Source organism: Rhinolophus hipposideros (genome assembly GCF_964194185.1).
Source record: "Rhinolophus hipposideros genome assembly, chromosome: 11".
NCBI lineage: Eukaryota > Metazoa > Chordata > Mammalia > Chiroptera > Rhinolophidae > Rhinolophus > Rhinolophus hipposideros.
The window spans coordinates 82,259,440-82,286,447 of NC_138057.1; the positions used below are offsets into that span (position 1 = coordinate 82,259,440).

The window sequence follows — 27,008 nt, forward strand, 5'->3', positions numbered from 1 at the left end:
TGTGTTGTTGGCCGTTGTCGTCCTGGATCCTAAAGCAGCTTCTCAGGTCTATAAAAATGGGTGGATCATCTTTAGTTGTTCATAACAAGCCCCCTTCAACCACACCTAAGCTTATGCTAATGAGGTGGCTAAGGTAACCTAAGGATGGGGGCTGGGCGCCAGGAACCTACCCTGTGATTAGAGGGTGGGACCTTTCAGTCCCTCAAGGAGGGGGAGGGGCTGGAGGTTGGGTTCCCCAAAGCCAGTGTTTGAACCAGTCAGGCCTGTGCAGCCAGGCCTCTGTGACTGCTCCCTGAAGGGGTTCAGAAGGAAGGCTTCCGATTGGGGGCCATATCGGTGCCAGAGGGGGGCCTCCTGGAGAGGGTGTAAACGGTGCATCCCTTGTCCTGCATCTCTCTCATCTGGCTGTTCCTGACTTTAAGCTTTTATGATAAACTACTAATCCAGGAAGTAAACTCTTAACCTGAGTTCTGTGAGCCACTCTAGCAAATGATTGGATTCAAGGAGGGGATGGCGGGAACCCGATATGGCTGGCTGGTTAAAAGTGCAGGGGACATTGGCGTCTGACGTGGGGCAGTCGTTTGGGATCCAGCCCTTAACCTGTGGGTTCTGTGCTGGCTGCAGGTAGCGTCAGAAATGAGCTGTAGGACACCCAGCTGGTGTTCCGACAGCTGGAGAATTAGTTGCTGTGGGGACACCCACCCCCATTTGCTCTCAGAAGTATTGGGATACAAAGAAGAATCGAAAGCTTTCCTTTCATCTCTGACACCCATTATGTGCCCGGCACTGCTGTCTACATGGGGCATCGACGTGGGCAGGGCCCCCATGGCCTCTCTTTGCACAGAGAGGATAAGCACTCTCTTCAAGGCCACATAGCCAGTGAGTGGGGCACGCCTTCTGGTTACTGCCCTGCGCTGGGCGCTGTCCCACATCTAGTGGAAGCAAAGCCTTGCCGCTGTCTTGGGCAGGCTGGGTGCCATTGCCCCACTTCCAAGGACTGTAAGGGTCAGGGCACCGGCGCCTCCCTGTCACCAGATGAGAGTGGCAGAGCCGCAAGTGCCCACAGCCCAGGCCCACACATCCTGGCCCCCTCTGAGTCGTGGTGTGGTTCCCCCTGCAGGTATAAGTGTGACTGTGACCCTGGGTGGAGTGGGGCCAACTGCGACGTTAACAACAACGAGTGTGAGTCGAACCCCTGCATCAACGGTGGCACCTGCAGGGACATGACCAGCGGCTACGTGTGCACCTGCCGGGAAGGCTTCAGTGGTGAGCGGCGGGCTCCTGGAGGGGCAGTGCAGAGCACCCACCAGCCCGCGCCACGGTCGTCTCCCTCCCTGTGAGGAGCCTGCGGCCGGTGCTGCAGCCTGGCTGAGGCTGCTCCTTCCCTCACTCAGCACAGGCTCTTCCTCCCACCAGATGAGGACGGGCCTGCAGTGGGACCCAGCCTTGGCACCCAGGTGATGGATACCCTGACTGTTGCCCCTCTCTCTCTAGGCCCCAACTGCCAGACCAACATTAACGAGTGTGCATCCAACCCGTGTCTGAACCAGGGCACGTGTATCGATGATGTGGCGGGTTACAAGTGCAACTGCCTGCTGCCCTACACCGGTGAGGGTGGGCCTGTGAGGGTGGGGCGGGGCCTACGGGGTGGGTGGGGCCTACCGGGTGGGGGCGGGCCTATCCTGGTGAGGATAGGCTTATGAGTGGGGCGGGGCCTACGGGGTGGGGCGGGGCCTACGGGGTGGGGCGGGCCCTGACCCTATTCTGCACAGCCAGAGGGATGCAGTGGCTGAGTACACAGGTGGCCATGGGGTACACAGTGGCTTTCCTAGGCTGGCTGAATTTGGGCCTCGCCTTGCAGATATCATTGCCAGATGAGCATAAAAATACAGGATGCCCAGGAGGAAATTTTAATATAAGAATGTCCCAAATATTTCACTTGGAAAGACTTTTGAGGAGATGAGAAGATGGAACCCTTGACAGCAGAGCCAGGAGCTGGGCCTGGGCTGTCGGCCTCCATGGCCTAGGTCCGCGCTGCCCCTAGGGCCAGACCCGAGAGATTCCTTTGACCGCAGCCCGTCTTGGTGTAGGAGCCCTCTTCTTGCTGAGCAGAGACAGGAGACATTTCCTTGGGTGTCCCGGCCTCTGCTGTTGTCCCAGCCAAGGGGGTCACAGGAATATCCCTTCCCTAGAAGAGATACATGTAGAGTTAAACCTCAAAAGTCTACAACCACCAGGGCCACCGGGCTCTGCTCGGGGTGAGCTGAGGGTGCTGCCCCTGGGGACAGTAGTGGGCTCTGGAGGTCCTGAGAGGACCCTGCCTGGCTGGGCGGGCAGAGGTAGGGCCCATGCCAGTGGTTCCCATGACATCTGGTGGCCTGTGGCCAGAGCAGTGTTTTCTTTGACCAAAACTAGGGACCTGGATTTTCTCTCCTGCATCAGTGAGGAAACCCCCCTGTGGCCGGCCAGGGGCCTCCACGCCCACACGCACCCAAGTCCCTTTTGGACACGTTGCTATCGGAGGCTGGAGGGCCCGGCGGGGTGGAGCAGGCCTCTGCTGACCTGCTTCCTTTCTACCGCTTCCTGCTTCCCTTCACACAATTGTCGGAAACTCTGGCGAATTTCCTGCCGCCCAGGTCACCGTGGAAACCGAAAGAAAGAAAGGCCCTGGAAAATCGCACCAGCAGGCCAGGGAGATAATGGGCGAGGAGGAAGATAACTCTTCCTTGCTTCCTCGGGAATCAGGCTCCACAGGCTGTAAACAGGAAAACTCCTCTGGGCTTTCACAGAGAAAACGTTGCCCTGGTGTGCACATGGCTCTAGCCAAGCTCCCTGCCTTGTCCCAGAGGTCCTCGGACTGCCCTATGATCCCTGATAAGTAGGACGAGCTCGGGGCCGAGGTTGGCACCTCCCCAGGCAGAGTAGAGGGCTCGTCCCCTGCTGGCACAGCCTTTGTTCAGTGGCCAGAAGTGATGGGCACTTCCTGCCTATGACATAGCCCCTGAGATTAACTCCCAGGCCTGCACTCGGTGCAGGGCCCTTTGCTGCCACGAGGCATGGAGGGTGTGAGGCTGGGAGCAGCCCCAAGGCCCCTGTGATGTGGAGCGGCCGCCAGTCTTTGCTGCATGGAACTGCTGGTGGGGTAAAGCCAGGCTGTTGTGTGCTGCAGCCTGTGGGGGAGCCGGGCGTGTGTCTGCTTTGTCTTCAGCCCCCAGCTCAGGTCCTGACACAGCCAGGAGCTGACACGGGGTCCCAGTGCGGTGCCATTTGCCCCTCCTCAGGGCCAGCCCAGTATGCTCTCACGGTGGCCACAGTGGCCTCTGTCAAAGCCGCCCTCTGGGCCAGGACTCCCTGCGTCTCACCTCCTGTCCTTCTTCCCTCAGGAGCCACTTGTGAGGTGGTGCTGGCCCCATGTGCCCCCGGCCCCTGCAGAAACGGTGGCGAATGCAAGGCAGCTGAGGACTATGAGAGCTTTTCCTGCATCTGCCCCACGGGCTGGCAGGGTGAGGCCGGCCTGCTCTCTACAGCCCTGGCTTAGGCTGAGTTCCAGGAGGGGCTGGGACAGGGAGGGAATCCGGGGGCTCAGGCTGCTCCAGGGGATGGGGTAGTGAGCTCCTGTCTTTGGAGGTGTGCTAGTGGGCTGCAGAGCCACCTGCAGGAGCAGGCCCAGAAGCAGGAATTGACCTTGCCCTTCCTGCCCCAAATTTCTATAACCGGCTGGGCCCGAGAAACTTGGGGACGGCGAGTTGGAATGCCATTGCTTTCTTTCTGGGGCTAAGGAGGCCCCACTCCTGGGTGTAGGGGGAAAGATCTGGAGGGGCTCAGCTGACGGCTCTCTGTTCCCCACCCAGGGCAGACCTGCGAGGTCGACATCAACGAGTGTGTAAAGAGCCCGTGCCGCAACGGTGCCTCCTGCCAGAACACCAACGGCAGCTACCGCTGCCACTGCCAGGCAGGCTACACGGGGCGCAACTGCGAGGCAGACATCGACGACTGCCGGCCGAGTGAGTGGCCTGGCCAGCCCTGTCCACCTGAGCTGCTCTCAGACCTGTTTCCCTGGTGGGCACAGGGCAGGGAGCTTGTCGGGGTCAGATGGGAGAATGGAGGTGGCAGTGCCGGGGTGCAGGGGTGGTGCCAACAGTGCCAGCCATCTTGCCCAAAGAGGCCACGCCCGGCTCAGTCCAGCTGGGCACTGCCAGGATGGAGCCCAGGGAAGACGCTGGAGGAAGTGCTGGGGAGGTGGCGCCTGCTTACGGCGCATCACTGCAGGCCTTGCGTGGACCGAGCGAGGTGCTTCCGGGGGGTTCCAGAAGGGTCTGGAGCCAGACTGCCCAGCTTCAAGCCCATCCTGGCATCTCCCAGCCCGGTTCTAGTAGTTCCTCCCACAGCACGGCGCCAGCCCTGGTCCAGCGTGGCTCTCACAGGTCCTTGTCATGACCCACGAAGAGCACTCTTTGCCCCCCCACCCCTGCCTGCCCCTCAGGCCTGCCCTCCTGTCCCCTCCCAGACCCATGTCACAACGGTGGCTCCTGCACAGACGGCATCAACATGGCCTTCTGCGACTGCCTCCCTGGCTTCCAGGGTGCCTTCTGCGAAGAGGACATCAACGAGTGTGCCAGCAGCCCCTGTCATAATGGCGCCAACTGCACCGACTGCGTGGCCAGCTACACATGCACCTGCCCCACAGGCTTTAGCGGGATCCACTGTGAGAACAACACGCCCGACTGCACAGAGAGGTGGGTGGGGCTGCAGCCCATGGGGGTGGGGGGCGGGTGCTGTGCATAGGGGGCAGGCCAGGGGCTGAGGCAGGGAGAGGACCGGGCCACAGGAGCCATGCACAGAGTGTGGCAACTGCACGCCAACCAGGTGTCCCCCTGGTCGCTCTCAGTGCTAGTTGACTTGAGTCAGATGTTGTTCGTTGGTTGCAGTGTCCCTCCTAGAAGGGCCATTGTCGATTGCCAGGATGAGAACCAGAAACCCTGGTGGTTTATCCCAAAGAATTGGCGTGCCTCCTTTCACACAGCAGAACTTTGTAACCCATCTGGTTTTCTTTTTTGCCTTGGCTGCCAGGAAACTCAGCATTAAATGCCATTCGCATCCCTGTTTTCTGACGTGGTTATCTCCCACGTTGTCTAATCTCCCGCACTTGTATTTTAAGCTGTGTGTGTTGTAAAGCTTCTCTCAGGATGAGTTATGAGGAGGCAAAGGAAGAGGGCTTGAGAGTCAGGTCCCTGGCCCTGTGCTGGGAGCCTCCGGGAGCTCCTGCTGCACTCCCTGAGGTCAGCCAGGCTGCTTCTGGCCTGTTCCGGCCATCAGGCCTCTTTGGACACGGTCGGAGTCAAGGGGAGATGCCAGTGGAGGTGGCTGCTCAGCCAGGGTCCCGTGCCCGCAGTCACCCTCCTCCCCTGCTCCCTGCCCGCCTCCAGCTCCTGCTTCAATGGTGGCACCTGTGTGGATGGCATAAACTCTTTCACCTGCCTGTGTCCACCTGGCTTCACGGGCAGCTACTGCCAGCACGACGTCAATGAGTGTGACTCGCGTCCCTGCCTGCACGGTGGCACCTGCCAAGATAGCTATGGCACCTACAAGTGCACCTGCCCGCAGGGCTACACTGGCCTCAACTGCCAGGTGAGTGCCAGGTGGGCTGCAGGGTGCCCGGCAGGAGGTGGCCAAAGTGGGGGCACCAGCCTATGGTACATGAGAGCAGCCACCCTGCTGCGCCTGCTCAGATCAGCCCGTAGAGCTGAGCCCGGCTCCGAGGGCGGGACGGTCAGTGGCCGTGGCCATATGCTCCTGGGGGTCTGGATTGCCAGCCTGGTCCCAGCCCTGGGCTGTGCTGCCACCCAAGGAATTGGAGGTGGTGGACGGGGCGGCCCTCCAGGGCAGGTTGCAGAGGTTTATGGAGTGAGTGCAAAGACGGGGTGATTTGGGGAAAGACTTAAAAACCAGTGTTTTTACAGAAAATGTGTGAAAGCATTAGAGATTAATGTTCATTGAAGGGTTTTACATACCACGTTAATTACAAAAAAATTCCAACAAAGTTGTTTACTGCTGAAGAAAAATCTTCCTTCAAGGGAAAGACAGCTGGTGGTCTGGATTTGCTGAGGGCCCAGAGAGAGAGACCCCCCCCCCAGCCCCAGCTGCCCCCAAGCAGCGGGGAGCTCATGGGGCCTCAGTCTCCACTTCTGGAGGATGGTGTCACAGCCCCCCTTGAGCGTGAGGGTCTGTGTTCCTCACGGCGGGATGGGATGCAGCCTGTGGGCCCGGGTGGGGAGTTGGAGCTTGCTGGTCCTTGCTGTCCCCAGAACCTTGTACGCTGGTGTGACTCCTCACCCTGTAAGAATGGCGGCAAGTGCTGGCAGACCAACACCCTGTACCGCTGTGAGTGCCACAGTGGCTGGACTGGCCTCTACTGTGACGTGCCCAGCGTTTCCTGCGAGGTGGCCGCATGGCAGCAAGGTAACTGGCTGCGTCCCTCCCTGGCCCATTCTTCCGATGTCCGAGGCTGCCCCCCAGGAGGAAAGCCCAGGCCTCACGCTCCCTGCTGCCACGTTCCCTGCAGGCATCGAAGTGACCAACTTATGCCGGAATGGAGGGCTCTGCATGGACGCAGGCAACACACACCACTGCCGCTGCCAGGCTGGCTACACGGGCAGCTACTGTGAGGACCAGGTGGACGAGTGCTCACCTAGCCCCTGCCAGAATGGGGCCACCTGCACCGACTACCCTGGCGGCTACTCCTGCGAGGTGGGGACCCATCCTGGGTAAGGGTGTCTGGTTTGAGTGTCATCAAGTGCCAGGCCCTGGGCTGGGAGCCGGAGCAGTAGGGAAGACGGGATCCCAACAGATGTGCATACGTTTCATTTCCAAGAAGGGAGGACGAGGGTAATCAGGGAAGACTGCCTGGAGGAGTTGTCTTATGGGGGGCTAGAAGTGGAATAATACTGAGAAGTGGGACAGGGTTTCCCTTCCCCCAGGGTTTTCCCTTTAGGCTCATCTGACACCCACCCTGAGGTCCCCACCTCTATCGCACAGGATAAGGTCTCGCCCCTGCTCTGGGCAGTGACTCTTAGCCTACCAAAGCCCTTCCCAGGGTTGGCTGGACAGGAGTCTTGCTCCAGGTTAGTCAGGAGCGAGGAACCCTTGGCTTCATGAAGCAAGAGGGCAGCTCATGTGGCCCCGTCAGCGTGCATAGGGCTGGGGTTCCACACCCTGCTCCCCACTGAGCCACAGCCCCCATCCCTTGTCTGTCTCCCAGTGTGTGGCCGGCTACCATGGAGTGAACTGCTCTGAGGAGATCAATGAGTGCCTGTCCCACCCTTGCCAGAACGGGGGCACCTGCATCGACCTCACCAACACATACAAGTGTTCCTGTCCTCGGGGCACACAGGGTAAGGCGCGCCACACCCAGGGCTGGGGTCCAGGGGAGAGTGTGCAGTCAGGCAGCACCCTGGACCCAGCCGGGATTCAGGTGCAGGGTTGACGGGCGGAGTGCGGGCCAGGCCGCTGGCAGCTGTCCCCCTCCTGCTTCTCATGAGTGTCTGTGGTCCCAGTGCTCACTCACCACTTGTCTGGTGGCGCCCTCTGGAGGGCGCAGGGGCCAGCATGGGGTCCGCACGGGTCCCTGATGGCGCGTGGCCCCTGTAGGTGTACACTGTGAGGTCAATGTGGACGACTGCAGCCCCCCCATCGACCCCGTCTCCCGGGGCCCCAAGTGCTTCAACAATGGCACCTGCGTGGACCAGGTGGGCGGCTACAGCTGCACCTGCCTGCCTGGCTTCGTGGGCGAGCGCTGTGAGGGTGACGTCAACGAGTGCCTGTCCAACCCCTGCGATGCCCGCGGCACCCAGAACTGTGTGCAGCGCGTCAACGACTTCCACTGCGAGTGCCGTGCCGGCCACACTGGTGGGTGCAGCGGGCTGGGGGGCTGGGGGCCGGACTTGGCCGGGAAGCCCTTCACACCCACTTTTGTCCCCAGGGCGCCGCTGTGAGTCTGTCATCAACGGCTGCAAAGGGAAGCCATGCAAAAACGGGGGCACATGCGCGGTGGCCTCCAACACTGCCCGTGGGTTCATCTGCAAATGCCCGGCGGTAGGTGCAGCGCCGGGGTGGGCATTGGGAGGGGGGCTGCCTCACCCCCAAGCCCTGTGCAGCCCGCCAGGGTTCTGGTCTGCAGGTGGCTGCAGGAGACCACCTGCACTTGGACCTGGCCCTGCGCAGGTGCCTGCTAGAGGGCTCCACCATGCTCCTTTTCCTTGAGTTCACGTTTGTTGTGTCAGTAAACTATTTGTAAAGCGGTTTTAGGTTTACAGAAAAACTGCAGAAAGTAGAGCGTTCCCATCCGCCTCCCCACCCCATTCCCAGGTCCCCCTTATGAGCATCTGCGATACACGGTTCCTATTGACTGGTTACTATTGACCAGCCGACATCAATACATTGCTGAGTCAAGTCCAGTTTTCCTCAGGGTCACTCCTGGTGCGGGGGGCTGTTCGGGTTCTGACAGCGCGTAGTGTGACACACCCACTGTTAGTGTTGTGTGGAGATCTCAGTGCCTGGAAAATGACCTGTGCTCTACCTATGCGTTCTCCCTCGCTCCCGGCCAGTCCCTGGCAGCTTTTTATGTTGACAGACTATCTCTTTAAGGGTCCTAGTGCCCCTTCCTGGGTGGGGGAACTGCGGTGACACCTCAGAACCTGGGTGGGGCCCCGTGATGTCTGGGGAGCCACCCGCCCTGACACCTCCCCCCTCCGGCCACCCTCTCCTGGCAGGGCTTCGAGGGCGCGACGTGCGAGAACGACGCACGCACCTGCGGCAGCCTGCGGTGCCTGAATGGTGGCACCTGCATCTCGGGCCCGCGCAGCCCCACCTGCCTGTGCCTGGGCCCCTTCACAGGCCCAGAGTGCCAGTTCCCAGCCAGCAGCCCCTGCGTGGGCGGCAACCCCTGCTACAACCAGGGCACGTGCGAGCCCACTTCTGAGAGCCCTTTTTACCGCTGTCTGTGTCCTGCCAAGTTCAATGGACTCCTGTGTCACATCCTGGACTATAGCTTCAGGGGCGGCGTGGGGCTGGACATCACCCCACCGCAGATCGAGGAGGCTTGCGAGCTCCCTGAGTGCCGCGAGGAGGCCGGCAACAAGGTCTGCAGCCTGCGGTGCAACAACCACGCGTGCGGCTGGGACGGTGGCGACTGCTCCCTCAACTTCAACGACCCCTGGCAGAACTGCACGCAGTCTCTGGAGTGCTGGAAGTACTTCAGCAACGGCCACTGTGACAGCCAGTGCAACTCTGCCGGCTGCCTCTTCGACGGCTTCGACTGCCAGCGCGCCGACAGCCAGTGCAAGTAAGGCCGGCGGGGACGGCCGTGGCTCGGCACGGGCCCCGGGCTCTCGGTGCGGGGAGAGCGGGCAGAGGACAGGCCCCCGAGCTTGAATGCAGGGCAGTGTGGGCCCAGACGGTGGTGCTGTGAGCACATTTCCCTGTGTGTGGCCCGGGGAGGACAGCGGGAGGGCCCAGCGGTGGAGGGAGCCTGAGTGTGACTTGCGCCCGCAGCCCCCTGTATGACCAGTACTGCAAGGACCACTTCAGCGATGGGCACTGCGACCAGGGCTGCAACAGAGCCGAGTGCGAGTGGGACGGGCTGGACTGTGCAGACCACATGCCCGAGCGGTTGGCGGCCGGCACGCTGGTGGTGGTGGTGCTCATGCCACCCGACCAGCTGCGCAATGGCTCCCTGCATTTCCTGCGGGAGCTCAGCCGCCTGCTGCACACCAACGTGGTCTTCAAGCGCGACGCCAGCGGCCGGCAGATGATCTTCCCCTACTACGGCCACGAGGAAGAGCTGCACAAGCACCCCATCAAGCGCTCCGTGGAGGGCTGGGCCGCCCCCAGTGCCCTGCTCGACCAGGTGAAGGACGCACTACTCCCAGCCGGCAGCGGTGGCCGCTGGCGCAGGGAGCTGGACCCGATGGACATCCGCGGGTGAGTGGCCCTGACGCACGGCCAGGCCGTTGCCTGACCCCTGGGGCCATCCCCAGAGTAGGTGCTCTCCCCACTTGATGGTAAAAGGGCCGAGGTTTTGACAGGACCCCGGAATTCCGGGCCTGCCACAGGCGAGGGCCACAGGCAGTGTTCCCACCCACCCAGGGCACGTGACCCGCGTCAGCTCCCAGGAGAGGATCGGGCCTCTGAGGTCTCTGTCCTGCGGACATGAGCCAAAGGGGTGCTTGTGGCACCCGAGGGAACCACAGGATGGCAGGGTGGGGTGGGGGAGCACTTCGCGGGGTGTCTGATGAGCACCGACTGTGTGCCCGGCTCATGCTGGTGCTTGACTTGGGCTGTCAGGGGCACTATCCACCTCCAGGGCTGTTCCCGTCCACATGTGGTTCCCTGCTGCCCAACCCCCCTCGAGTTCTTGGAGTACCTATCTCCCCACCCATCGAGATGATGCCACCAGGGCCACAGCTGGCCCCCAGAGGCAGCCTGCCCGTTGGGTGGGAGCGGAGAGGAAGCCCGTGGCCCACGCGTCTCACCCAGGCTCGTACCCCAGGTCCATCGTCTATCTGGAGATTGACAACCGGCAGTGCGTCCAGTCATCCTCACAGTGCTTCCAGAGCGCCACAGACGTGGCTGCGTTCCTGGGGGCGCTCGCCTCTCTGGGCAGCCTGAATATCCCCTATAAGATTGAGGCCGTGCAGAGTAAGTGGCAGCCCCTCGCCCGGCCCGGCCGTCACCCTCAGGAATGGCTGGCTTGCATTTTAGGGAGAGTCTGCCTGGGAGGGGCTGAGTCCCAATTCCCTCCCCAAACACGCTTGCTCTTTGTGTCACTTACCACCCACGGGTGGTGCCATGCCATTCAGAGTTCGGGGAGCGCTTTTCCAGAATTTTCTGCCTGGTAGACACCCTCCCTACCATAGTGACAGCTGCCAGTGAGGCTGGCCCCAGGGACAGGTACATCCGCCAGAAAGGGGTAGCCTTTTCCTCTCCCTACGCGTTCGCCCTGATTTTTCTTTCTTGGGTATTATTTCAAAATCATTACAGCTTTTTAAAAAGGAGAGAGAGGGGTGGGGGAGAGAGAAGAATTGATCGGTGTCATGTGAAGTGTTGAAGTTTGTATCTCGAAAATCCCCGTAAATCCTTTGTCTTAACAGCTCAGTGCGGGCGCAGCGGTTTCACGTTGGCTAATCCTCCTCCCTTAAAGGGGAGAAAAGTAAAAGCCGCCTCCAGATACTCGGCTGGTGCAGGAGAGAACTTAGCGATAGTTTGCAATTCTGATTAATCGCGTAGAAATGACCTTGTTTTGGGGGGCGGGATGGAGGAGAGCCGGTGAGGAGGCGCCCTGCCGCGGAGCCAGTCCGCCGCCCCCCGGCCGCGTAGGTGCCGCCTGATGCCCGGGCGCCCACCGGCGGCTCCTGTGCCCACAGGTGAGACGGTGGAGCCACCACCGCCCCCGCCACTGCACTTCATGTACGTGGCTGTGGTTGCCTTCGTCCTGCTCGTCTTTGTGGGCTGCGGGGTGCTGCTGTCTCGAAAGCGTCGGCGGCAGCATGGCCAGCTCTGGTTCCCTGAGGGCTTCAAGGTGTCGGAGGCCAGCAAGAAGAAGCGGCGGGAGCCCCTCGGAGAGGACTCCGTGGGCCTCAAGTTAGTGCACGCTGCCATGGCTTCTGGGGGGCTTGGGGGAGGCAGGGCCCTGCAGACACATGGCCCCACCTCGCCCACCAAGCGTGGTCGAAGCCCGAGCCTCGGGGAATGTTCCTGGGGAGTCCCCCCACTTACTCTTGCCCTCCACCCCCACCCCAGGCCCCTGAAGAACGCCTCGGATGGCGCCCTCATGGACGACAATCAGAACGAGTGGGGCGACGAGGATCTGGAGACCAAGAAGTTCCGGGTGAGTCAGGCGGCCCCAGAGCCTGCCGTGTGTCCCCTTCGCCCCCTCCCTGCCTGCTGTGACGGGGCTTTCCACTCGACCCCCTTCCTTAGTTCGAGGAGCCAGTAGTTCTGCCTGACCTGGATGACCAGACAGACCACCGGCAGTGGACCCAGCAGCACCTGGATGCCGCCGACCTGCGTGCGTCCGCCATGGCCCCCACACCGCCCCAGGGTGAGGCCGACACCGACTGCATGGACGTCAATGTCCGAGGGCCAGGTAAGTGCACGGCCAGCCGCCCGCACCGGCCCCGGGGTTCTCGGTCAGGGCCGTTCGTCTGCAGCCTGTGCTCCCCTGGCCCCATACCCCACCTGCCTCCCTGCCCTGAGCCCCTGGGGTCAGTGCTTTGGAAGCTGAGCATGGGGGCGGGCGGCAAGGTGCTCAGTCCTGAGTCACGGTCACCTGGCTTCTCCTAAGTGACAACTGAGCCCGCGTGGCCCTGAAAATTGATTTCTTCTCACAACGTCTTTTGAGACATTGAAGGTTGATTTCCTAACTGCATTTTCCCATTGCGTTTTTTCTGGGTGGATTGCCGGCAAAAATTGCAGGCAGGTCATAAGCAGAGCCACAGGGGGGCTTCATTGCCCAAAGGTCAGTTGGCAACTGAATTTGGCTCTATCGCTTGGGAAACTGGGATTGACTTTGGTAGCCCCAGGTGGCACGACCGTGTGTGCAGGCCGCCACAGGCTGGGCCACGAGTATAGACTGCTGCCCGGAGTGTAGATTGCTGCTTGGGGCAGTTGCCACTGCCCTGAACTGCCACTGGGGCCAGGCTTACTGACAGCCCACCCCTGTCCCTGCCCTCACTGCAGACGGCTTCACGCCCCTCATGATCGCCTCCTGCAGTGGAGGGGGCCTGGAGACGGGTAACAGTGATGAGGAAGAGGATGCGCCGGCCGTCATCTCGGACTTCATCTACCAGGGTGCCAGTCTGCACAACCAGACGGACCGTACGGGGGAGACCGCGCTGCACCTGGCTGCCCGCTACTCACGGTCTGACGCGGCCAAGCGCCTGCTGGAGGCCAGTGCTGACGCCAACATCCAGGACAACATGGGACGCACGCCGCTGCACGCGGCCGTGTCTGCTGATGCACAGGGTGTCTTCCAGGTGGGCAGCTGTGCCGCGTGCACCCTCGGCCAGCCCCCCACTGGCCTTCTCTTCTGGTCTGGGCCGGCGACTCAGTTCACGGGGACCCGGAGCCCTGATCCCCAGCATAGCCTAAGCACGGACAGCTGGTGTCTTTATCCCGAGCCTTTGCTGAGTGAGGTGCATGGCTGGGGAGGCCACTGAACCCCACGCGTCCTCCTCAAAGGGAGGCCAGGCTGGAGGCGGTCCAGCAGGAGGCTGAAGAGACCTGCTGGGGGCAGGGCCTTCTCACCCGGACCCATCACGCCTCCCTCCTCCCTCCCAGCTGCAGCCAGAGGCGTAGCCTGTGGCGGTGTGAAGAAGGGTTTAGAGTCGGCCGCTTGCTGCCTGCAACCCTGAGCCTTGACCTTGCTGGGAAGCCTGGGACAAGGGTGGATTTAGAGATTTGGATGCTTGGGTCTCTGGGGATTGTCCACGATAGAGGCTCATTTTGCAAGCCCCCAACTGGTCCCCCGGCTCTGAGCAGCCCAGCTCTGCACAGACGGTCAGGTGAGCAGCGGGGGAGGGGGTGTCACTATAAAACCTTTGGTTTCATAATTTTTAGCACATTGTCTTTCTGCAGAAATTGAGGTTAGCTGAACGAGGGCCATGGAAATGAGTCCCCAGAGGCAGGCCCTGGCTGCTTGCTGTGGCAGCCTTTCTGGCATATAGAGATGTAAATTCCCACAGGCTCTTTGCAGGGACGAGGCCAGTCCTGCACACTGCTTGGCACCCAGGCGGGCAGCATCTGAAAGGCTGCCCACACTCTCCCCTGTGCCTGGGCAGGGATCTGACCCCTGTGTCCTGAGGTGGTGATGGCAGCCAGGCCTGTGGCGAGGATGAAATGAGGCCACATGGGGTCACCAAGGGGCTGGTCTGTGGGCAGTGTGGCCTGCATTCTGGCCCCGGCCTCTCCGGTAGCAGCTGGTGGGGTCCTACCCTCTCACTCTGTGCTCAGTCAGACCCTAGCAGGGGCTTTGTCCCTGCTGGGGACGTGTTCCGGATCAGGGCCGAGCCTGCCACCCCTGTCACCTAGATCCTGATCCGGAACCGAGCCACAGACCTGGACGCCCGCATGCATGACGGCACAACGCCCCTGATCCTGGCCGCCCGCCTGGCCGTGGAGGGCATGCTGGAAGACCTCATCAATTCGCACGCCGACGTCAATGCTGTGGACGACCTGGGTAAGCCAGGCTGTGGCGCAGCCCACAGGGGACAGCCCGCTGCCGCCCGACCTGCCCCAACCCCCACTCCGCGTCTCCCCCGCAGGCAAGTCCGCCCTGCACTGGGCTGCTGCTGTGAATAACGTGGAGGCCGCCGTCGTGCTCCTGAAGAACGGTGCCAACAAAGACATGCAGAACAACAAGGTGGGCTGGGGCACGGCTGGCAGGGCATGGCACCCAGCTCCACTCCTTTCTGACCGTGGGTCCCCCAACCAGTGACTGAAACCCTGGGCCTCGGCCTCCTCACCTGTGAGATCTGGGCGAGAACTGAGCACAGACGATACCCGTAGCGTGGTGCCTGGGCGTCGTTAACACCCCTTGCTTCATTGGACCTGTTCTTACTGGTCGCCTCCCAAGCACAGGAAAACACAGGGCTGTCACCGCAGCAGGACATAGTGCAGTGAATAGTGGGGTCGCAGCTGTCCTGTGTGTCCCTCTCTATGACCTAGACCTCACCTTCCACCCTCGGCTGTCACCGGGCAGGGAGACCCAGATGGTGCAGGTGGAGCCAGAATGCTGGTGGGTGTTGGGGCCTGGGGCACTGTGTGGGCCCCACACTTAAATATGAGTGGCTGCCTTGCTGCATGTGACCCCACCCCCCAACTCCTCTAGCCCCCACTTTCATGGTGTCCCCTGAGGCTTAGGAAGCCCCTCCTGTCCTGAGCCTGCACTGGGCTCCTCTGGGTCCTGGGCACAGAGTGCAGGCACCCCGCCTCCTGCTGTCCCCCGTATCTGTGCTGTGTTTCAAGCTGAGGCCTCCCTCCTGGGTGAGGGGCCACAGCAGGCAGTGGGCACTGGGGCTCCTGAGTCCTCTGCAGGCCAAGGTTTGATCCCACCTCCTGCTGGGGAGACTGAACCTCAGACACAGGGACCGGTCACAGGGCATCAGACCACTGTCAGGGCCTTGTGTGTGTGCCTGGCGGGCACCATCAGGCTTTACTTCCACGTGGCAGCCTGGCAGGGACACGCGGCATGTCCACTGTACAGACAACAGAGCCGAGACCCAGGGGAGAACCTAAGATGTCAGGGTCACTGGGGGAACCTTTGAGGGGGGACTCCCACCCTGGTGCCCCCAGATACACTTCAGGCGTCCTCAAGCCCCTGAAACTGCTGCACCATTTGCATCTGCAGTTTTGGAGGGGGGAGGACAGGCCACAGTTTGTTACATTTCCTGTGTGGGACCCCCCCCTCCGGTTTAGAATATAGGATCCCACAGACTCACCTCTGGGTGAGTCTCAGATGATGTATTTAAGGCTTTTTTTTTTTAAGAAGACTTAATGGGGCCAGGTAGCGGGAGCACGCGGGGGTGGGGTCAAAGGACCTCCGCCCACCCCAGCGGTGGGGGGGGCATCAAACCGCAGGCCTCCCGAGCAGTGGGGCATCGGTGAGGGTGACGCCTGCCTGTGCCTGTGTCCCCAGGAGGAGACGCCTCTGTTCCTGGCCGCCCGGGAGGGCAGCTACGAGACCGCCAAGGTGCTGCTGGACCACCTGGCCAACAGGGACATCACCGACCACATGGACCGCCTGCCCCGCGACATCGCGCAGGAGCGCATGCACCACGACATCCTGCGGCTGCTGGACGAGCACAGCCTGGTACGCAGCCCCGCGCTGCACGGCGCCAGCCTGGGCGGCGCGCCCACCCTGTCCCCCCCACTCTGCTCGCCCAACGGCTACCTGGGCAACCTCAAGCCAGCCGTGCAGGGCAAGAAGGCCCGCAAGCCCAGCACCAAGGGCCTGGCCGGGGGTGGCAAGGAGGCCAGGGACCTCAAAGCACGGAGGAAGAAGTCCCAGGACGGCAAGGGCTGCCTGCTGGACAGCGCGAGTGTGCTGTCACCTGTGGACTCCCTCGAGTCACCCCATGGCTACCTGTCGGACGTGGCCTCGCCACCCCTCCTGCCCTCCCCGTTCCAGCAGTCTCCATCTATGCCCCTCAACCACCTGCCTGGCATGCCCGACACCCACCTGGGCATCAGCCACCTGAGTGTGGCGGCCAAGCCCGAGATGGCAGCGCTGGGCGGGGGTGGCCGGCTGGCCTTCGAGGCGGGGCCGCCACGCCTCTCCCATCTGCCTGTGGCTTCCAGCACCAGCACAGTCCTGGGTACTGGCGGTGGCAGTGGGGCCGTGAATTTCACCGTGGGTGGGACCACGGGCTTGAATGGCCAGTGCGAGTGGCTGTCGCGGCTGCAGAACGGCCTGGTGCCAAACCAGTACAACCCACTGCGAGGGAGCGTGGCCCCGGGCACACTGAGTACACAGGCCCCGGCCCTGCAGCACGGCATGATGGGCGCACTGCACGGCGGCCTCTCTGCCAGCGCCCTATCCCAGATGCTGAGCTACCAGGCCCTGCCCAACACGCGGCTGGCCACCCAGCCTCACCTGGTGCAGACCCAGCAGGTGCAGCAGCCGCCCAGCATCCAGCCACACCTTGGCGTGAGCTCAGCCGCCAATGGCCACATGAGCCGGGCCTTCATGGGCGGGGAGCCAAGCCAGGCTGATGTGCAGCCGCTGGGCCCCAGCGGCCTGGCCGTGCACACCATCCTGCCACAAGACAGCCAGGTCCTGCCCACCTCGCTGCCATCCTCCCTGGTCCCACCCATGACCACTGCCCAGTTCCTGACGCCGCCCTCGCAGCACAGCTACTCCTCCTCGCCCGTGGACAACACCCCCAGCCACCAGCTGCAGGTGCCCGAGCACCCCTTCCTCACCCCGTCCCCCGAGTCTCCCGACCAGTGGTCCAGCTCGTCCCCGCATTCCAACATCTCCGATTGGTCCGAGGGCATCTCCAGCCCGCCCACCAGCATGCAGTCCCAGATCTCCCACATTCCGGAGGCATTCAAGTAAATAGCCACCTGCCCGGCGCTTCCTCTCCCAGGCTGTGCTGGGGCGCTGGCCCGTGTGCCCCACGGATGCCGGGCCGACCAAAGGAGCTTTATAAAAAGACACATGTTTTTATACAAAATAACAGGACCTGGATTCAAAAGTTTTTTTTTTTTAGTATTTATTTATGTACTTTTATTTTACATGGAAACACTGCCTTTTTATTTATATGTACTGTTTTCTATGGCACCAGCTAGACATTTTTATCTGTACCAGGAAAATAAACTAGTTCTCAATCATAATTTTCCTACTTAGGATCAAGATTGTTACGTATCTGTAAAAAAGTATAAAACAAAGATTCATGATTTATAAATGCCATTTATTTATTGATTTCTTTTTTTCAAAATCCAAAAAGAACTGATGTCGGAGAAGGGAGGTTTGAGCCAGCACCATCCCCAAACCTCCTGGGTGCCTCGGGCAGTGCAAACCCCCACACCCCCTCCCAGCATCTAGAGGTGAAGTGGCGGGACCTTCACATCTTTGGGACTTGGGTTAATTTGCATCTAACAAACGAAAGTAAAATGTAAAATGATGTGGTTTATGCATTTGGGTGCTTGTTAGTGATTTTTTGGAAAGCGTGCTTTCAGCAATGTGTTTTTGGTGTCCTGAGAGTACATTCGTGGTACCAATCATGAATCTTTGTTTCAGGTTCAGTGTTATGTAGTTGTTCGTTGGTCTTGCCAATTCTTGTTCCGTTTGGAAGTTCTTCTGCCCCCGGCCCCCAGTCCTTGATGTTTAAGCAAGGAGCCAGGTGTGGCTGTGTGGTACCCACCTTGGACCCGAGTAGAGGAATCCTACCCTTTTGTGGGGAAAGACTGCCTGGGCTGGCACAGCACCTTCCAGGATCAGCAGAAGGTGGACTGGCACCATCAGGGCCTGGGCTCAGCCCAAGGGCCCCAACTGCTGATGGGCCCCGTTTTTATAGAGACTTGTCAGAGCAACGTACGTTGAGGTTTTGGGAAAACATGGCTGTGTCTGGCCTTGGTGTGGGGAGGCCACTCTTCTGGGGGCCTGGTGGGGCTCAATGGAGTGCAGCCGAGGTGGTCGGCTGGGGGCAACAGGAGACTGCTCGAGGGCCACCCCTCCTGGTTTAGGGGGGCCAAGCCCCGGAGGAGGAGCAGATTCTTGCAATATCAAGTATAAGCCTGTGGCAAACTAAATGTCTGTAAATACATTTTTAAAGGTGGATTTTGTTTAAAAAATCTGAATGAACATGTCTGTCAGGGGTCACGCTGATGAGGGGTGTCAGAACGGGGCTCTGCTCACAACCCAGGCCTCATAACCTGCCGCCGCCGACACCAAGATCGTAGCTCCTAGGAGCGACCCCGGGGAGGCTTCCTGCACGCTCAGGCAGGTGTCCACCTCCCAGGGCGGCTTCTCCGGCCTCGCCGGGGCCAGTATTGTGCCATCCCTCATGGGTATGACCAGACATATCCTAAGATGTTGATTCTTACTGTGTTTTATAAAATAGAGTGTAGTTTACAGGAAAAGGAACTTTTTTTAAAAAGTTAACTACATGTAAAACTGTAGATGATAAAAATGATGTATTTTTTTTCATCTTTTTTTGTTAACTGATTTGCAATAAAAATGATGCTGATGGCCATCCAGATTTTGCAAAACTTGGCTGTGGTGGCTCCCTTTCTGGGAGGGTGGGAGGGAGGCACTAGCTCTTCTGCTCTGAGGCAACCAGAGTCCCTCTGCCCGTTCTGATGGAGAGAGACCACCCAGCCCTGGCCCGGCGGGGTATGAAGGGGGCGCTCGGGCCACGCTGCCTTTTCAGTTCTACTATCCCTGCATCTGCCAGGGCCAGCCCACCCCTCCATCCCACTGCAGAGGCGAAGATGCAGCAGAGCGCAGGGTACGTGCAGCCCATTACCGGGGACTCACATCTCTGAGGTGACACCAGGTTCCAGGCTCTCCCATCTTCTGGGCTACTTACCTAGCCTGGGGGTGGTGGGCAGGAGGGCCTGTCGGGAGGGCAGAGGCATCTGAGCACAGCCACCGAGGGACTGACACCGTGGGAAGATTCTGTGAACCCAAGAGGGTGCTGGGGCGGGGGATACTGTCACCCTCCCTGCTGGGAACGGAATTCCAGGCTCGGTGGTGACATCTGTGCTACGAAAGCATTATTTATGCAGAACTCACGACAGGTGCCACACGCGAAGGGCCTCAGTTGGATTTTCCTCATTTTCCACACAGCCTTCGACTCGTGGCCGTTCTGGACCTCACAGCGGGATTATCAGTAAACATTATCAATGTTTATCACGAACCTATGATTTCTATAGAGCCGTGCTTTTCCCTATGCGCCGTATGTTTCTTTGATGAGATGGCATTGCGTTTTGTGCTGAGAGCCCAGGTGAAGACAAACCTGTACACTACCACAGCTCACGTCCCTTCATTTTAAAGACAAGCCCTGAAAAAGTGTGTGAACTTCAGTGACGGTCCGTGTTCCCCACCCACCATTTCCCTACTGTAGAATGAAAGAAGAGTGTGCGGAGCGGACTGTGGACCGACACTCTCCCTGGCCACACCTGGCTGAGGACCTCACGGTCACCAGCGCCACTAATGAGTTCAGGCTGAGGCTGAATATCATCCTTATTAAAAAGCAACACTTACCAGCCCCCATAGCAGAGTATTACAGCACAAAGCACGGAGCTTGAAAAATAAACGTCCTCTTATGCCAGTAAGTCAACTCTGGGCGCACTTATGGGGCATCTGCTATCAGCCGACGACTAAATTGCCGTCTGGGGTTGATGGGGAAGCCAGAAACCTTCCTCTGGCTGCATTGGGGCCAGGTCCTGAACCCACCAGGGTGTCTCCCAGTCCTGGGAGGAGCTTCCAGCAAGGAAATGGCTTTCTGGACTCCAACCGCCCTCTCGGAGGCAACGCTGTGCCTCCCCCTGCTGGCAGCACCCCGCCAGTGCCCCCTTTGACAAGCAGGTTCCGATGGGCACTTCCACCAGACCGGTGAGTCACTAGGTTTACGTCTGCACCTCACCTAACGCTCATGGCCACTTCCTACGACAGTGTTATTATCCCATTTAACAGATGAGGAACCTGAAGCTCAGAGAAGTAGGTGACTTCCCCAGGTCCACCCATTCAAGCCAGGGCGGGAAACTCCCAGGTCCTTGTTCTTATGACCATTTGAGGGGTCACCTTCCCTGGAAGGTCTAGGGGGCCCTGGAGGGCCCATGTCACTCAGCCCATCGCTATCCAGACAAAGAAACACGTTCAGGGAGGGACTTGCCAAGGTCACTGCCAGGAGTTAATACCACAGCCAGCCTGGCACCTGGCAACCTGAAGATGTTGGAGTTCTTCCCAGCGCCGCCCAGGCCCTTCCTCTTTCCAGGCCACAGCCTCCCCGCTTCTGGCCTCCAAGTCCACACCTGTAACTTCAGTTACACACCTAACCACTGGTGTTTAGGACTGTCACCTTCTTGTCCTTTTTCTTCCCTGGGCTGGGCTGGGGACTGCGGTTGCAGCCGGCAGCAAGAGCAGAGTCCGGGCTCCGGCCCTCCCCACCAGTCTGCCCCCAGCAGCCTTGCTGCTCGCCTAGGGGCCCCATGGCCACCTCCCGGGCTCCTGGCTCTCCCTAGTGCCCTGCCAGAGAACGAGAACCTGGGAGTGGGGGGCTAAACTAATGATGTAATTCCTGGCTGAAAAGCCCCGGAAAGCTTCCCTTGCTTTCAGAAACCAAGTGCAAATCCCCTCGCAGGGCCAGGGCCCCCCCGCCCCCCACAATGCAGACCCACCTGCTGCCATGCCATTGCCTGCTTTCAAGGCTTCTATCCCTGGCCACTGCAGACGCTTCTGTTTGCTTCTGCCACAAATGCTCCTTCTCCTCCATCCCTGCCCCCTCCCACCCCTAGCAGGTGGGATCCAGCTGCCCTCCGCCCACACTGGGCATTCTCAGTGGTCCATGCTCCCCAATGGTAGCGGCCAGGCCTGTCTGTCCCATAGCCACGGCCCAGCTCCTAGCAGTGCCCGGCACGCAGTAGGGGCTCAGTGAACCTCTGTGTAGTTTTGGGGAGGTGGTCTCCCAGGGCCCCACTGCAGCTAAGGGGTCACCATACAGGTTTCCTGCAGCTCCAGCTCTCTGTGGCCCCGTACCTGGTGGGTGTGGAATCAGCGTCTTCCTTGTGCTTTCCACTTTGTCCCTATCTCTTACATATCGTCTCAGGTGCCTTGTACCTGGCTCAGTGATTCAAAAAGGAAAGTTCTCTGAGACAGCTAGGAGACAGCATATATGTATCAACAGCAGCGTTTCCAGACACTGGACAGGAGACAGTGCAGTGCTCAGGCTAACAACATAGATGACGGTGACGTCGTCAAGCCTGCCATGTCAGCACTTGGCAGGGTGTGCATTTGCTCCCGCAAGGTCCCCTGGGGGTCTGGGGCGGCTCCCACGGGGCTGGTCTTACACCTGGGTCTGCACTCCCCTGGAGGTGTTGCCCTCCCGACACTTGGCCTGAATGCACACCGCACAGATGCACAGGACACACTTAACGCCTGCAGACCTGCTTTCTCCTGGGGGACCAGACTCCCACCCCTGCCTCTCCAGCCATCCAGTCCTCAGCCCTTATCGCCGCCCTCCTCCGGAAGCCCTCCTTGCCAGCTCACTCCACCTCTGAGGCCCTGCTACACTTTTGCCTGGACCACTCAGCCAGCCCTGTCTCATGGAGGCTGCCCCTTCCTCTCTCCAGGCCGAGCTGGGCAGGCCCCCCGCCTGTGCCCCTAGCCTCAACACCCAGACTGAGGGTGCGTGTCAGGAGCTGAGCAGAGACCCTGGTATGGAGCAGCCTGCACTACAAACATCCACAAACCACACTAATGCCCCTAGTTTATGCCAGGGATGGGGGTGGGGGTGGTGAGGGAAGTGAAGGACCAGGCATATGACCCCTGAGACTGCAGCCCCACACCCAAGGGGGCCTGGCTGGTAGGTGTTCAGGAGAGCCAGCCCCACAACCGAGGCGGCTATAAGCCCCAGGCTGGGACGCTGAGTGGAGGTCCTTAACCCCTCTCCCAATGTGCTCACCTTCTAGACCCACACAGTCCAGTGGAAATGTAATGCCAGCCACTATGAAATTTTTAACTTCCTAGTAGCTACATTTTTCAAAAGTAAACAGATAAAATAAATTTTAATAGTATATTTTATTTAATTCAACATATCCAAAATATTATTTCAACATATAATCAAGAGTTGATAATGAGATAATGGCACTAGGGCATTAGAGTTCAGACCAGCCCTGGAAGGTGCTCGGTGGCGGTCTCCTTAGACAGCACAGACCAATCGGATGGGGCGACTGGCGTAAACATGGAAAGGACAGCCGGGTTGTCTGGCACCGCCTCTGCCCATTGTCCGGGCAAGCGTGCAGCCCTGTGATTTGTGTGCTATGGGTAACGTGACAATAATTCCACGATGGGACTCTGCATGAGGAGCTACAACTTTGCCCCCAGGAAAGAGCGGTTGATTCTAGCCCACTTGAGACGGGGGTGGAGGGACTTCAGGGAGGTGGTATCATTTCTATCAGGAGACAGGAGAGAGGAGTGGACATTGCAGGAAACGGAAGGAAGCCTGATCGAGAATAACGATAGCGGTCACGGCAACATACCTCCTAGGTACAGGCCGAGTGCTCTGCAGCCAGTCATCCTACATCCATTTGCCCGAAACAGTTCCAGCATATATGTATCAACAGCACCCTGTTTCAGCCCTCAGATTGTCCACATGCTTATCCTGCTTGAACCCCAGGTTGAAGAGGACCATCAGGGAGGTTAAGGAAGATGACAAAGGGTGCACAGCATCTAGGTAGCAGTCTGGGCCTTAAAGCAAAATAAGGTCTGTGGCTCTGCGCCCTCGCCTCCACAGCCCAGAGGCCTGATGGCTCAGCCATGGGCCCAGAAACCCTCTTCCACACCAGGCTGCAAACAGCTGAGAACCTGCGAAAACCTGCCTCAGACAGAGGTTTAGCAGGAGGAAGGAGGGCAGAGGAGGAAAGCCCAAGGTTCTCGCAGGTCAACTAGCTAATCAAAGCTTTCCTTAAAGTCACCCTGCAGGAGTCAACACAAGGCTGCCTCTTTAACAGCTCCTCCCCAGGGCCCAGAGGTCTTCCATTTGTCCAGGGTGGGTTGATTTCTGCAGCTTATGGTCTCTCCAGGTTAGAGCTCACCAGGGCCAACCACTGGGCTCCTCAGGACCCCAGAAGGGCAAGTCTGGGCTCCAGGTCTTGGGCTCTTTGAACTCAAATTGAGAGCAAAGTGAAGGCAGGCAGCCCTGAGCCGAGGGGAGTCAGTGCTTTGCCCTCACTTTCCCCTCTTTCAGGAGGGCTAACAATGACATCGCTCTGTGGAGTGCCTTGTTGGGAGAAAGCAACTGCAGAGCGGAGTGACCACCAGGAAGAAGGAAGAAGGGGACCAGGGCAGTGGAGTTCCACGTGTTCCCACCTGGGAACTCAATCTCTGCAAGGCAAATGTTAGCTTAGCAGAGTGGCCACGTCAGATGGGCTGAAACGTTCCCCCCACTTGCCTGAGGCTCTGACAGCGTGGCTGCTCCCTCGCCAGTGTCACAGCAGACAAGGAGCTGAACCACACTCCTTCCTTCTTCCCAGGCCTCGCGTTCCCACCGGTGACCCGGGTTCCCGGGTTCCCTCCCACCCCCGGCCGTGCACCTCAGCCACTGCAGCAGCAGCAGCAGCCGTCACTGCAAGCTGGGCTACCAGGTGATGCAAGACGGGTGCACTTGCCACCCTTTCTGCCCTCTGGAAGGAGCCCGGGCAAGTGGGGCGGGCTGCTGCTCTTCCTCACCCTTGCCAGGAAGGTAGGTGTGCAGGTGAGTAGGCCGGACCTCCCTTTTCTCATCGGAAACACGAAGCCACAAAAGGCAGCACCCTTTCTTCGCTGAGATCCTCCCTGGGAGGGCTCAGACGGTGCCTGCCGGGTGGGCGCGCCAGGACGAGGCAGCCGCGCCCGAGTGCAGGACGCGGAGGTCCAGTAGCCTAGCCTGTCGCTTGGTACCTTCGTTGCGCTCATTCAGCAACGGTTGGGGGCTCCTTTCCCGGGGCGTACGGGACACTACTGGACACGGGGAGCCGCTGCTCTCCGGGAGAAGAGTCACGGCCCTCGAGGGGTATTAGGACAGACGAAAGAGGGGCTGGACCTGCTCGCCAGCGGAGGGAAAAGGACCCGACAGATTGCGTGCATGGGGGCGGCGCAGAGGGGCCGGCGAAGGTGACGGCCAGCCGGGGAGGAGGCGCCGGGGAGAGGCGGTGGCGTGCTGGGGTGCGACCCCCGAGGCGCGCACAGCCGGGCAGTGGGGCTTCGACGGCGGCCTGTGGACTGGGGCTGACGGCGTCTGCCCCTTGCAGGGCGCTGTGGAGAGCAGACGGGCACTGCTTCCCGACAGCTAGAACGAACTTCCCCACCAGAACGAACCAACTTCCCCAGCAGAACGAACCCGGAGCGGCTAACAGCCGTAACCAGGCAACCGGCGGGCCGCCGCGAGGTGCGCACGCGCACTGCGCTGCAGCGGCCAGCGCATGCGCTGTCACCTCTCGCCTGTCTCCCAGCCTTCGAATCCGACAGCACAAGGGGAGGGACGCGCCTGCGCCCAGGCGCCGCTCTGGTTCTTGGCTGAGTCAAGAAGCTCTCTCGGCGGGTGCACCTGCTGCCACCGGTCGTCCAACACTGGTTTTTCCCTTGGGTCTGGTTGAAGAATCCCTACCCTTCTCACATCCTAAAACGAGAACCGGCTAAAGAAAGAGCAGGCGTAACCGAAGCGACGTCCCGAGGCGGCCCCGGGCGCGCCCGGCCGGGCAGGTGGGCAAGGGGCGGGGCCAAGAGATGGGCGTTGAAGGACTGGACGCGTTGCGGGGCGGGGCAAGGGGGAGGGACGAAGGGATGAGGCGTTGAAGGAATGGCCGCCGGTGGGGGTGGCCAAAGGATGCGGCGGTGAAGGATTGGACGCAGGCGGGGGGCGGGGCCCAGGGCGGGCCACGGTGGAAGGGTCAGGCAAGGGGCGGGGTTAATGTGCGAGGCAGGGCGAGGGGTGGGCGGGGCCAAGGAGCGGAACGGAAGGATGGGCTTAAAGGACTTAACAAGGCGTGAAGCGAGGCCGCGGTGGCGAAACGAAGGGATGGGCGGTGAAGGACCGGACGCCGAAGAGGGTCGGGCGAAGGGGCGGCGTGGAGCGTCGGCAGAGAAGTTGCCGGGGGCGGAGCTAATGTTGGGGGCGGGGCAAGGGCGGGCGGAGCGTCACGAGAACTGGGGGGCGGGGCTGGCTGGCGTGGCGCGCGCTGACGTCGCGGCCGGACACGTCGGCGGCGCCGTGGCCGCGGCGACCGGAGCCGGATGTGCCAAGATGGCTGCTGTGGCTGCCGTGTCTGCGCTCGTCTTAACCGCCGGGCCGGCTTCCGCCAGCGGCTCCTGAGGGGTCGGCGCGCGGGGTCGCGGAGGGACCCGGCGGGAGCCAGTGCGGGCCGTGGCGGGCCTGAGGCGCGCCGGTGAGGGTCGGGGTCGGGGTCGGGCGAAGGGAGGCCGGCGGGCGGGGCCCGTCCCGAGCGGGCGGCGCGTCCCTGGTGCCGCCCGAGGGTTGGCGGGGGTGCCGCGCGGGGGCAGCCTGCGGGGTCGGGCGGGCCCGGGAGCGGCACGCGTGTCGCCTTCCGCACCGTGTGGCCCGCCGGTCAGCCTGACCGGACGTCACCCGCAGGGCCGGGTCCTTGGCGAGCGCGCTCGGCTCCGCCGTGTTGACACTTGTCCCGGCGCCGGGGGCCTCGCGGTCGGGTCGCGTGGGAATGGCTGGCCGACAGGCCAGACCGGCAGCTCTTTAAAGCGCACACGCACCTGGAAGATGTCCTAGCGTGTCCTTTGCGTCTGAGCTGCGAAGTTGTGTTGTCTTCGTGGGTTGGAGTCTCGCAGGTGGTGAGACCGATTCCCGTCTGAACCCGGGAGCGGCGTCGTTGTCACCGAGGTGTTGCAACGTCGTGGAGGCCGAGTGCGGGTCCCGCGTGGGGCGAGCGGAGGCGCGACCTGCCCGCTGGCGTGGGACCGAAGGGCTCCGCCGCGGGGCGGATCCGTTCTGCAGCTTCACTTTTAAACGTCCTGGAGACCGGGCACGGGTTGCTTATTAAGGTTTTGTTTTACATGTGAGCTGTGACAAAAGCATTTACATTTTAAAAAGGTTTATTACAGTAAAAGACACACTGCCATGAATCCCCCTCCAAACGCTCCCCCGCACGTTCAACACACTCGTCCCGTCGTGCCTGCCGCTTTCTGAAGCGGTTCTGGAAGGCCTCTTTCCTGAGTGACTTGAGTTGCGCTGTGGTGGCTGCCTCGATGTCCTGAATCGATTCAACACGTGTGTCTTTCATGGTCATTTTGACTTTAGGGAAGAGCCAGAGGTCACACGGTGCCAGATCCGGTGAATAAGGCGGGTGAGGACACACCGTAATGTTGTTATTTGACAAAAATTGCCGTACACCAGAAGCGATGTGTGACATGGAGCGTTGTCATGGTGGAGGATGATTTACGGCGCACTTTAAAACACACCTCTCCACCGTAGCTCACACCCAACTGACTGCACCGAACAAGTTGAAATTTGTCACACACTGTTGTTAAGGTTTGACAGGCTGCTTCCCATATTAAAGACCCCTGCCTTTCTGGTGGGTGGCACTCAGCAGCAGCATTCACCGTATTTTTTGATCACACCTTGTGCATATGATGCAGGTGCTACCCAGAGGTATTTCCTATCATATATGACAAGAAGCAAACCGAGTCACAGACACTTGTGCCCAGAGAGACACTTGTGCAATTTGAGCACAGCCACGCTCCCTGCAGTTTTTTTCCGTGCCCTTTCTTAGGGTTGTGG

General features: G+C 60.4%; 2 protein-coding genes across 9 annotated transcripts in view; both read left to right on the plus strand.

The window, feature by feature from the left end:
* Positions 1-18,764, plus strand: part of NOTCH1 (notch receptor 1) — a 46,103-nt gene extending 27,339 nt beyond the window's left edge. For both annotated transcript variants that reach the window (XM_081067313.1, XM_081067314.1), the window contains exons 14-34: positions 1,121-1,266; positions 1,495-1,608; positions 3,384-3,503; positions 3,852-4,004; positions 4,508-4,736; positions 5,427-5,628; positions 6,306-6,459; positions 6,563-6,747; positions 7,259-7,391; positions 7,648-7,905; positions 7,979-8,091; positions 8,769-9,340; positions 9,550-9,978; positions 10,547-10,695; positions 11,421-11,637; positions 11,797-11,884; positions 11,977-12,142; positions 12,736-13,031; positions 14,086-14,233; positions 14,319-14,416; positions 15,692-18,764. In XM_081067313.1, coding sequence (XP_080923439.1) covers positions 1,121-1,266; positions 1,495-1,608; positions 3,384-3,503; positions 3,852-4,004; positions 4,508-4,736; positions 5,427-5,628; positions 6,306-6,459; positions 6,563-6,747; positions 7,259-7,391; positions 7,648-7,905; positions 7,979-8,091; positions 8,769-9,340; positions 9,550-9,978; positions 10,547-10,695; positions 11,421-11,637; positions 11,797-11,884; positions 11,977-12,142; positions 12,736-13,031; positions 14,086-14,233; positions 14,319-14,416; positions 15,692-17,113 — 5,392 coding nt within the window. In that variant the 3' untranslated portion in view covers positions 17,114-18,764. The remainder of the gene's footprint in view (positions 1-1,120; positions 1,267-1,494; positions 1,609-3,383; positions 3,504-3,851; positions 4,005-4,507; positions 4,737-5,426; positions 5,629-6,305; positions 6,460-6,562; positions 6,748-7,258; positions 7,392-7,647; positions 7,906-7,978; positions 8,092-8,768; positions 9,341-9,549; positions 9,979-10,546; positions 10,696-11,420; positions 11,638-11,796; positions 11,885-11,976; positions 12,143-12,735; positions 13,032-14,085; positions 14,234-14,318; positions 14,417-15,691) is intronic.
* A 6,720-nt stretch (positions 18,765-25,484) lies between these two features.
* The window catches only part of SEC16A (SEC16 homolog A, endoplasmic reticulum export factor), a 30,218-nt gene continuing 28,694 nt past the window's right edge, over positions 25,485-27,008 (plus strand). For 6 of the 7 annotated variants that reach the window (XM_081066850.1, XM_081066851.1, XM_081066853.1 and 3 more), the window contains exon 1: positions 25,505-25,644. The gene's annotated coding sequence lies outside the window, so the exon portion shown is untranslated. Of the gene's footprint in view, positions 25,645-27,008 lie in introns of all 7 variants that reach the window. The other variant, XM_081066856.1, reaches the window with a different exon arrangement.